General features: G+C 43.7%; 1 protein-coding gene across 2 annotated transcripts in view; it reads right to left on the reverse strand.

Moving 5' to 3' along the window:
- The window catches only part of XPO4 (exportin 4), a 114,815-nt gene extending 104,900 nt beyond the window's left edge, over positions 1 to 9,915 (reverse strand). Inside the window, exon 1 of one of the 2 annotated variants that reach the window (XM_062194539.1) lies at positions 9,788 to 9,915. In XM_062194539.1, coding sequence (XP_062050523.1) covers positions 9,788 to 9,874 — 87 coding nt within the window. In that variant the 5' untranslated portion in view covers positions 9,875 to 9,915. Of the gene's footprint in view, positions 1 to 9,134; positions 9,300 to 9,787 lie in introns of those variants that run through there. The other variant, XM_062194540.1, reaches the window with a different exon arrangement.
- Between the last annotated feature and the right edge of the window lie 2,288 nt (positions 9,916 to 12,203).

The raw sequence follows: 12,203 nt of genomic DNA on the forward strand, positions 1-12,203 counted from the left end.
AACTGATTTGTATGGAGTTAAAAAAAAATGTTCTAGAAGAATAACTGGCTCTTAATTTACTAAAATTTCTATTTCAAAACAGTCAGGGGGATGGGCATTTGGCATAGTGAGTTAACACTACTTGGGATGTCTCTATCCCATATTGGAGTGCCTGGGTTCAAGTCCCAGCTCCATTCTCAATTCTAGCTTCCTGCTAATGAACACTATGAGGTAGCAGGTGACGGCTAAAATACATGGGTCCCTGCCACCTATGTGGAAGACCTCAACTGAGTTCCCACCTCCTGTCTTCAATTTAACCCAGTCCTAGCTGCTGTGGGCATTTGGAGAGTGAACTACTGGTTGGGAAGTCTTTCTATTTCTGTCTCAGTCTTTCAAATAAATAAATGATTTTTTTAGTCAAAATAATCAGAAATAGATAGAAAAGCAAACAAAAAACTGTATGAGCAAGATAACACTTAAAGTATTATTGTTTTATATAAAATTGACATCAAAATTTATAACTTAGAAGTTTGTTACTCATAAATCACTATTATATAAATAAAGTAATTTTAAAGTAAAATATTTTGCACTTTATAATGTTTAACAACTTTTTTCCTGCTCTTTGGACAAGGAGTCTCACATTTTCATTTTCACTGGGTCCTTCAAACGAGGTGGCCAGTCCTGCTAGGAACAGTCTTTCTTAAAGCTGGAATATAAGGCAGGCTAAGCAGGCCAGCAAAATGAAACATGGTCTGCCAAGTCAGAACCTTTGTAGGTAAGGCAAAGTAATCTGTAATCACCCTAAGATTAATTACTTCCATTCTAAACATTGAAAGCCCCTATTCTAAAAGGTTCAGTCACTAATTTTTTAGGAGTGGACCTCATTTTTTGCAATTACAAGTGAATAGAGTCCCCATCCCTTCATCCCTTCCCCAGAGTAGAGATTACTGGTTTCCTGTTAGCTCTTTCTCACTCAAGAGACATCTTCCAACTTTTTTGTTAACGAAGTTATGCTGAAGTAGCAGTGTTTAAACAAAACTGTAGTCACTGAATGACCTCACTTATAAACGTAAAACCACAAATCTAGCCTTACCTCAGTCTGAACCATGACAGAGCTTTTAATTTTCTTGAGGATACAAATAGTTATAGAAAGAATACTAAAGAGGATAGCCATAGATTTTAAAAACACATGCAGCATTCAAGTTTATCCAAATTTTATATTATTTGTGATCCAATATTTTAAGTTGTAAAAACTTCACACTATATTAAAACACAGAAATGGAAGAGTCTTGCCATTTTCAATTCCATTCCCTAGATAGACATTCTTAAGAGTTTTGTACAGGCCTTGCAGTTCTGTTCCTATGCATAAACAAATACATGCAAATTTTAGAAAACAAAAATAATAGATTCTATTCTGTACTGTTTCACCTAACTTATTTTGAGCATCTTTTCACATCCATTCACATCTTTTCAAAAAAAAAAAAAGTACTACATTCTATAACATATATTTTTAAGAGTTCCATAGAAATCTGTTGTATAGAATATCCATTTCCTACAACTAGACATTTACATTGCTTCTCTTTGCTACAGCAAAGTATACCACAGAAAACACCCTTCCTTTATGTGCAAGTTTTTCCACAGGCTGAATAAATGACTAAAAGTGAAATGGCTAGAGTCAAAAATTTTTTAAGGCATTTGTAACATACTCTGCCAATCTATCCAAAATTCATAGCATCTTATTTTTCCTATTTTTTTTTTTTGAGATTTTATTATTTATTTGAGAGGCAGAGTTACAGAGAGAGGAAGAGACAGAAAAAAAGGTCTTCCGTCCACTGGTTCACTCCCCAAATGGCCGCAATGGGCAGAGCTGGGTCAATCAGAAGCCAGGAGCCGGGAGCTTCTTTTGGGTCTCCCACTACAGTGCAAGGGCCCAAGGAATTGGGCCATCTTCCACTTCTTTCCCAGGCCATAAGCAGAGAGCTGGATTGGAAGAGGAGTAGCCGGGACACGAATGGGTGCCCATGTGGGATGCAGGCACCAAAGGCAGAGGTTCAACACACTATGCCACAGCGCTAGCCCCAGCATCTTATTTTTCTGGCTTATACCTTTTTTATCATTTATAAACTTTTTTCTATGTGCTTTCTTTTTTAATTCTTATTTATTCATTTGTATTTATCTAAAAGGCAGAGAGACGAGAGAGAAACAGAGACAGGCACAGAAAGATCTCTTCCATCTACAGGTTCTCTCCCAAAATGACCACAATGGTCAGGGCTGGGCCAGGCTGAAACCAGGAGTCAGGAACTCAATCTAGGTCTCCCACTTTGGTGGTAGAGACCCGAGAACTTGAGTCATCATGTGCTGTCTCCCAGGATGTGCACCAGCAGAAAGCCGAAATGGAGAATGAGGCTGTGACGTGAACACAGGCACTCAATACTGGATTCAGGCATCCCAAGCAGAGTCAACTGCTGTGCCAAACACCCACTCTTCTTTTTTTAGTTTACGTTATTTTTATTTGAAAGGTAGAGCAGCAGAGAAAGAGGGACCTATTGGTTCATACCACAAATGACCCAAACTCTCAGAGCCAGGCCAAACCCCAGAGCCAGGAGTCAGAAACTCAATCTAAATGTCCCGTGTGGATAGCAGGGACCCAACCACCTGAGCCATCACCTACTGCCTCCCAGGGTGCGCATTAGCATGACGATAATAGAGAGTACAGCAAGGACTGGAATCCAGGCACTCTGACCCTTAATCCAGGCTTTTAATTCCTGTGCCAAACATCTCCCTTCCTGGTAGCAATCTGCACTTCCATTACCAGTGTCTGCTTCCCCCTAGCTTTGTAATTGGAAATATCATTTGATTCCTAGTTTTGTCTGGACTATACTATTCCAACTTTCAATTCTCCCATATCAAAGCAAAAATGTTTCAATTACTGTAGCTTCGGAATACATTTTAATATGACATCAAATCCCCCAAATTCTGTCTCAAAATGTTACTATTCTCAGACAATTCTTCTTACAGATGTTTTCTAATTAATTAGCCAAGTTTTTCTCCCACCTCAAAACAAGGAAGAAGGATTGTCATTGACACAGCTGTACTCAATTCATAGACTAAGTGAGGAATTGCCACCTCACTCAGATCGACCCTTTGGAGGAGGGAAAGCAGCCTGCCTTGAATTAGGATACTTCTCTTACATTCTTTAAATAAACTGCATAGTCTGCTCCATAAAAATGGGGCATTTTTTACTTGTGTTCTATAATTTATTCCTATAGTTTTTCTTTTTTTAAAGATTTATTTATTTTAAAGTCAGAGTTGAGAGAGGAATCTATCTTCCAGCCACTGGAAGCACGAATGAATGGCCAGAAATTGAATTCCAGATACAAACTTTCTATATATCCATAGGCAACTCATTTAACTCTCTGAATCTGATTTTCTCATTTTTAAAGTTGAAAAATATCTTGTCATTCTATTTACGTCATGCGATTATGTGAATCAAGAAAGATGCTAAGAATTTTTAAACAGCACTACAAATACCTTTATATTAAAACTACAATAAAATTATGAAAACCAGTCATGAATCCCTGTCATTAAAGTAATTAAAGCCATTCTGACTTTAAAACAAATACATGAAATTTTTTTTCTATGTCAATTAACATATGTGCTCTGCGCTATCTTACAGGGTCACTGCACACAATCACTAAGGACAATCCTAAATAACCTAAGGGAGACAAGGGAACAAAACCAAGAAAATTCACAACACATCCTAAATATAAGTTATCTACTCACAAAAAAAAAAAAAAAAAAAGCTTAAAGTCCATAAAAGAAAACTGTAGAATCTGAATTATACTATCTCATTTATGACCAAAAATATATACTTTAAAAATAGTTATATATATTTTTATATGTCCGATATTTTACAGATACCCAAGAAACAGTCATCACCAAAGAGCAAGAATGGGAGCATAGGAAATTTTATTTCTCCCCAAATAGCCTGCTGTACAGTTTCAATTTCTTACTGTTCAGAAAGTTATCTCTAAGATTTTTTTTAAATCAAAGCTAATACTTAGGTTATCTCACTTATGTAAAAAATGAAAACCTATATGATTAGCATAAAAACTTAGGGAAGGGAACTCTCATTTTTTATTCTGTATATTTATATGTTGCTAATATACTTTTTTTTTTTTTGACAGGCAGAGTGGATAGTGAGAGAGAGAGAAACAGAGAGAAAGGTCTTCCTTTTGCCGTTGGTTCACCCTCCAATGGCCGCTGCGGCCAGCACACTGTGCTGATCCGAAGCCAGGAGCCAGGTGCTTCTCCTGGTCTCCCATGCGGGTGCAGGGCCCAAGCACTTGGGCCATCCTCCACTGCACTCCCAGGCCATAGCAGAGAGCTGGCCTGGAAGAGGGGCAACCGGGATAGAATCCGGCACCCCAACCAGGACTAGAACCCGGTGTGCCGGCGCCACAAGGCGGAGGATTAGCCTGTTGAGCCATGGCGCCGGCCACTAATATACTTTAAAATAATGTATTCCAGCATTACTGTTGTAATTTTAAGTACCATAATGTACCTTCAACATCAAAGTTTTAGGTTTACATTTAGGTAACTTGCTAAATTCAGTCAGGAAGACTCACTGAAGAGAATGTTAGCACAGGAAATGTGGTCAGCTTTATTTACTTCGATAAGTATCTAATATCCTCTCAAATATCTACAACAGTTCTCCCTCATTCTAGCTTGTTCACCTTCAAATGTATTTCCTAGCAAGAAATCTCCCCACCTTGAATCAGAAGACTATACAGTATTCACTATTATGTACAAAAAATATACACACTCTTTGTTTCTACCTTTAAGAGCAAATCACTCTTTAAATTGAAACCTATAAAAGCCATAAATTGTGTTTTTCACAGTAGTGTTCTGGTCAAATTATCTAATAACCTAAATAGGACTGACTATAACTGAGAAACTTCCAATCAAGTAATAAAACATAGCGTTTATAGTACTGTGATACACTGACTTCAAGAAGCAATGTGACTGAGTAAAAAACTGAGAGCACAAAAGAGCTCTGACATGGGAGTCTGGTGATCCAGGTTCTGGACCATTCTTATCACTCATTTGCTCTGCAGCCTACCTTGGGCAAATCACTTCTACCTCTTTGACCCTCTTTCCCCATCTGTAGAATGGAGGGAAGAATGCTTAGACTAAGGTCTTCTTTTTCAGGGTCTCAGGTCACTGAGAGAAGATGATAAAAGCTAACATATTCTATTTGCATAAAAAATTGCTTACATTTCCTTTTGATATCCATCACAGACTCCCTAAATTAAGATCTGTATACTAAAAGATCTGTTAAGATTGTTATACACATTCAAATTCTACGCTGATTTTCATAGAACTACATAGACTATTTGACAGAAAAACTGAAAAGAGGCCAGTGCCGCAGCTCACTTGGTTCACTTGGTGCGGCGCCAGCACCCCGGGTTCTAGTCCCAGTTGGGGCGCCAGATTCTGTCCCAGTTGTTCCTCTTCCAGTCCAGCTCTCTGCTGTGGCCCGGGAAGGCAGTGGAGGATGGCCCAAGTGCTTGGGCCCTGCACCCGCATGGGAGACCAGGAAGAAGCACCTGGCTCCTGGTTGGCCAAAGCGGCCATTTTGGGGAGTGAATCAACAGAAGGAAGACCTTTCTCTCTGTGTCTCTCTCTCACTGTCTAACTCTGCCTGTCAAAAAAAAAAAAAAAAAAAACTGAAAAAAAGAAAAACTGAAAAGAGTTATGAACCACATCACTAATTACTTTCAATTTCAAAAAATATTAAGTTGAAACAGCAATTTTCTTCACGATTTCCTCAGACCAACAGAAATGCTAAAATCATGCTTTTTCAAATATATATTTTAATGCTTAATAACTGGAGGCACGTTAGCAATTTTCAATATTCCCAAATGAATTCATTTACTTACTATAGTGGTCCCACTATCCTATGGGTTAAGAACCACAGATTAGGGGCTGCCGTTGCAGCACAGCAGGTAAAGCCACCGCTTGGGATGCTGGCATCCCATATGCATATCCTGTCCTGTCTGTTCCACTTCCAATCCAGCTCCTGCTAATGGCCCAGGGAAAGCAGCAGAAGATGGCCCAGAGTGCTTGGGCCCCTGACATCCATGTGGGAGAGCTGGAAGAAGCTCCTGGTTCCTGGCTTTGGCCTGGCCCCGCGCTGGCCCAACAACCATCTGGGAAGCGAACTAGCAGATGGAAGATCTCTCCCTCTCTCTCATTCTCTCTGTAACTCAAACAAATCGGAGTCTCAGACCCTACGCTACCCCTTTCCATGTAAATTTGGGTAAGTTACTTATTATCTACATGTTGAGTTCCTTAGCCTAAAAAATGAAAATGAAAGTAATACCAACCTCATAGGGATACTGAAAATCAAATAAGGTAATATATTTAAGGTGGTCTGCAAAGTACCTTGAACATAGTATGCACTCAATAAATTTTAGCTTTAATAATAAATTTGAATATAACTTTTTAACAGAAATAATGCAATAACTGCTACTCTTACACGTTTTAAAATTATACATAAAAATGTTTAAGTAGTTTCCTATTTTTAATAATATAATATTTTATAAAAATATTTTCCTCTAGAAAGATAAAAAGAACACAGAAAGGTCTATCTAAATAATACATATGGCAGATCGTGTGGCACAGTGGAAAGAGACCCAGCTTCAGAGCCAGACGGACCTGAGTTCAAGATCTAATTCAACCACTTTGTAATTATGTAACTTGGGACACTTGAACTTACACACAACCTTGTAAAGCTGTTGCAAGGAATAATAGGAAAAGAATGTAAAGCATCAAGCCCAATATCTGGTACTCAATAGACAGTACTTACTACCATTCTTCTCACCTACCCTTTATAGGTGATGAAAGCCAGCCTTGCCAAGGAACAGAGAAGGTACCGGCAAGCACAAATATACAGTAACTTGTATCAGGCCAATGATGGCCACGAACTCACCAATTCAACATAAGAGCAGTGTTTTTTGGAAGTGTGGAGGGGTGGGGTAAAATACTTCCAGAATTTAACAAAAATGGGGCCTTTAGTTCCTAGCAAATTATGAGGGTTTTACTTAACATTGTATTTTAAAGAGGTTAAAAGACCTTGTATGGGGGCCTAGATTGTGGCCCAAGAGATAAGCTGCCGTCTGCATGCCCTATGCGCTCTGGGTGAGTCCTGACTGCTCCACTTCCTATCCAGCTCCCCGCCAATGCACCCTGGTGGAAGCAGCAGCAGCCGCTGAACTACTACTAGGTCCCTGCCATCCACATGGGGAGCCTCGGATGGAGTCGGGGAGTGAACCAGCAGATGGAAGACTTCTAGTCTATCAGCCTCTCTCTCTGTAATCCTGACTTTCAAATAAATAAAATTAAAATTAAAAAAAAGACCCAAATGAAAGATCTCTGCGAGTGAGATCCCAGTGGAAAGAACAGGCCATCACAGGAGGAGATATCTTTCTCTGAAGAGAGGAGAGAACTTCCACTTTGATTATGACCTCGTTTAAATAAGATCGGAGTCGGCAAACTCAAAATGCTTCCATAGCCTTGGCAACTCATGACAAGAGCCTAGGGGGATTACTGACGCCATAAACAAGAGTGTCAATTTGTTAAGTCAACAACAGGAGTCACTGTGCACTTACTCCTCATGTAGGATCTCTGTCCTAAACGTGTTGTACATTGTGATTTAATGCTATAACTAGTACTCAAACAGTATTTCACACTTTGTGTTTCTGTGTGGGTGCAAACTGTTGAAAGCTTTACTTAATATATGCTAAATTGATCTTCTGTATATAAAGATAATTGAAAATGAATCTTGATGCGAACGGAATGGATAGGAGGGTTGCAGGTGGGAGGGAAGTTATGGGGGGAAGCCATTGTAATCCATAAACTGTACTTTAGAAATTAATATTTATTAAATATAAATTTTAAAAAGAACCTTGTATTAAGGGAGACACTACAAGAGTTTTTCCTGGACATAATTTCAAAGAGTCTGAAAACGACAACCTGCCAGTTTTGAGACAAAATAATATATTAACTTGACTCATATTGAACATGCTTTTATTAGACTTCTCCATTTCCAAAGCGGCTAATATCAAGGGTCGAGTGTGAAAACTGAACTTGATAAATGGAACTACAAACTAGGCTAGAATTAGTTCAGACATTCTTAACTATGCTCGAACGCATAATCCAAACACCAAAAGAAAAAAAAGTTCAAGGCAACAAAGCATTCAATTCTTACAAAGTCTAAATCAGTGCAAGTAATCGAATAAATGAGCCTCAAACTTACAAAAAAAAAAAAAAACTCCATAAACAAAGCTGAGACAGCCAATCTGTTAAAAGTTTACTGACTTAAGTTGCCTTTACTGTATGCGTGAAATATTTTTAATCCTGACTTGGCCTTCTCAAACTCGCTCAGTAAATAACCTCATCAAACTATCTACTGGAGTGTAAGAACAAAGTTTCAGAGTACAGCACAGACTCAGCTCTCCAAAACGCGCGACCCGCAGGCAGCTCGGCACCGGCCTAAGTTTGGCCCCAATGACCTTGGTCCCAGAGAACTCCCTCCCGGCGGTCCTTCCACGTGCTGCCGGCTGCGATTCCCCTAAAGGCGGCTGCTTGTCAGGGAAAGTGCCTAAGGGGACCCGAACACGCGAGGAGAAACAAGGGCTGCCAACATCCCCCGCACTGTGCCACCCCTTCCCTCCTGGCATCAACTCGCCAGCGGCGCCCACACAGCCCGCACAGATCTCCCGAAGCCAGGCTCTGCGGGCATATGACCCCGACCTCCTTTCCCGCGGCTGGTTCTGAGCCCCGGTCCGCCAGGCAGAGGGTCGGGGAAGCCCGGGCACAGGCGCTCCTCTTTCCTGCACCACTATATTCCAAGCCCTTGGCTGCCGTGCCGGGCAGCCAGGCTAAGGGGACAGTGCCAGAAAAGAGGGGACCGAGGCAGAAGGAAAGTAGGATGAAGAATCCTGCGCCACGCCACTGCCACCTCCTCCTCCACCTCCAGAGCTCCCCGAAGGCCCTTCCCAGCCGCCAGCCCGGCAGGCAGCAAGGCCTGGCGCGGCAGGGCTGGCCGGAGGCCCGCGGGGCCCGGGGCCCGTGGGGCGCGGCGTCCTCACCATCAGAACTTTGGCCGCGTTCTCCAGCTGAGCGATCACTTCTGGGGGCCCCAGCGCTGCCGCCATCATGGTCTCTCTTCAATGACGCGCCATGCGGGGCATTCTGGGAGCGGGCGCCGCGGCCGGCCAATCGCCGCCGCGACCCCGGAGCCTCACGCGCTCCCGAGGCCGTCGCAGCCGCCGTCGACGCTGGCGCCGCGCTCTCGCCGGCTCCGGCGGAGCAGCCGGGTTCTGGGCGGCGGCGGGGAGGAGACAGGCGGGAGCCGGGCCGCCGCGCTGGGACTGGAGCGGCCGCGGCCGGCGCCGGGCGAGGCCGGAGCGGTTGGCGCAGGCGGCTGCCCCGCTCGGCTCCGGGCCCCGCGCATGCGCGCTGCGTGGCGCCGGCCTCGCGACTCCCGGCCTCGCCCTAGCACCTGGCGCCTCTCTTTTCCCGTCTCCGGCGGTTCACACCGCCTCCCCTCGCCCCTCCCTGTCGTTTCGCGCCTCAGCGCCGTGCAGGATTTTTTTTTTTTTTTTAAGAGCGGGACCCGCTGTCCCCACTCGGCTCTCCTGAGGACGCAGCTCCCTTCAGAACATCTCTCGGTCTCTTGCCTCCTGAGCCGCTCCTTGCCAGCTGGAAGGTCGTTCCGGGACAGAACGCTTGGTTTTCTTACCGGAGAGGAGCTCCGCCAGACTTCTTTGGAGAGCGGGTCGCTGCGAGACCTTAGCGGGACAGCCCCACTGTCCCAGGGCTGGCTCATGGGCGAGGGAGAAAACAGGGACAGGAAGCCCTGACCGTTCCTCTTTGCGACCTGGCGTCTGGAATCCAGTTGCCACCAGCTGCGTCGTGCTGAAGGAATGCCTAACAGGAACGTGTTGAAAGGCGCAGTCGAGCTGTATAGGAACCCAGCCTCCCCTCCAGTGCTTCAGGCTTTTTTACAAGGCAAGAGATGGGCAGCACCGACGTCAGTGTCCAAACAGTTTTTAACTGTTAGAAAGCTTGTTGAGGGCGAACGTTTAGTGCAGCAGTAAAGACGCCCCCTTGGGATACCTGCATCCTGTACCTCAGTGCCTGGGTTAGAGAGCCCAGGCCGCTCCTGATCCCAGCTTCCTGCTAATGCACACCCTGGGAGGCAGCAGGTGATGGCGCAAGGACTTGGTCCCTGACATCCGTGTGGGAGACCTGCACAGCCCCAGCCACTGCAGGCGTTTGGGGAGTGAACCAGTGGATCGATGGGAGATCGATTTCTCTCTCTCTCTCTCTCCCTTCTTATTTCTTCCTTATTTTCTCCCTCCCTCTCCTGCCCCCCTTTTTCCTTGCAAATAAATAACTTTATAAAGTTAAAACAAATAAAAAGAAGAAAAGGAATGGGTGTTTGGCTCCTGGTTACGATGCCCACATCCCACATTGGATTGGAGGGTTTGGTAGCTGCCTGTGGCTCCTGACTCCAGCTTCCTGCCAAGGCAGACCCTGGGAGTCATTATTGATAGCTCAGTCCTGGGTTCCTGCCTCCATGTAGGAGGTCTGGCTTGTGTTGCTGGCTGCTGGTTGTGGCCCTGGCTCAGCCTTGGCTGTTGCAGGTGGGAGTGCTCGTTCTCTATCTCCTCGGTATCTCTCTCTCTCTCTCTCTCTCTGCCTGTAAAATAAATAACAGTTTTGAAATTACTCTAGAAAGAAGGAAGATACAAAACCCACAACCTAATTTTACCCCTTAAGGAACTAGGATAAGAGCAAGCTAAAACTAAAACTAGAAGAAGGAAATAATAAAGATTAAGCAGAGAGAAATAAACAGACTACAAAACAGCAGAGAAAATTAACAATACAAGAGTTTGTTCTTTGTAAAGATCAGTAGTATTGGGAAAGCTTTAGCTAAATTAATAAGAAAAATAATTAAAATCAGAGATCACATTACAACTGACTTTACAGAAATGGAAAAGATTTATGAGAAAATACTATGAACAATTGTATGCCAACAAATTGGATAACCTAGATGTCTCCTATGAGATGTTTCTAGAAATATACAGTCTATTAAGACTGAATCATGAAGAACCTGAAAAATCTGAATGGACCTATTATTAAGGAGATTGAATAGGTCATCTAAAACCTCCCAACAAAGAGAAGCCCAGGACCAGACAGTATCAATGATAAATGCTATCAACATTAAAAGTAAAATTAATGCCAATCCCCCTCAACTATTTTGAAGAGTTCAAGATAAAATAACACATTCAAACTCATTCTATAGGACCACTATTATAAGACCAAAGCCATAGACAATACAAGAAAACTCTAAACCAATATCTCTGATGAATATTGATACAAAAATCCTCATCAAAATACTAGTGAACAGGCCGGTGCCGTGGCTTAACAGGCTAATCCTCCGCCTTGCGGCGCCGGCACACCGGGTTCTAGTCCTGGTTGGGGTGCCGGATTCTATCCCGGTTGCCCCTCTTCCAGGCCAGCTCTCTGCTATGGCCCGGGAAGGCAGTGGAGGATGGCCCAAGTGCTTGGGCCCTGCACCCGCATGGGAGACCAGGAGAAGCACCTGGCTCCTACCTTCGGATCAGCAAGATGCGCCGGCCGCAGCAGCCATTGGAGGGTGAACCAACGGCAAAAAGGAAGACCTTTCTCTCTGTTTCTCTCTCTCTATCTACTCTGCCTGTCCAAAAAAAAAAAAAAAAAATACTAGTGAACAGAACTTAAGTGTACAAGGACCCAGCACTATGGCTCACTTGGTTAATCCTCCGCCTATGGTGCCAGCATCCCATATGGACGCCAATTCTAGTCCTGGCTGCTCTTCTTCCAGTCCAGCTCTCTGCTGTGGCCCAGGAGGGCAGTGGAGGATGGCCCAAGTGCTTGGGCGCCTGCACCCGAGTGGGAAACCAGGAAGAAGCACCTGGCTCCTGGCTGCAGATCAGTGTAGCTCTGGCCACAGCAGCCATTTGGGGGTTGAACCAACAGAAGGAAGACCTTTCTCTCTGTCTCTCTCTCTCACTGTCTAACTCTGTCAAATAAAAAAAAAATTAAAATAAAAAGAGTACATTAAGGAGCCACTGCTATGGCACAGCAGGTTAACGCCCTGGTCTGAAGTG

This window comes from Lepus europaeus, chromosome 6 (assembly GCF_033115175.1).
Source record: "Lepus europaeus isolate LE1 chromosome 6, mLepTim1.pri, whole genome shotgun sequence".
Classification (NCBI taxonomy): domain Eukaryota; kingdom Metazoa; phylum Chordata; class Mammalia; order Lagomorpha; family Leporidae; genus Lepus; species Lepus europaeus.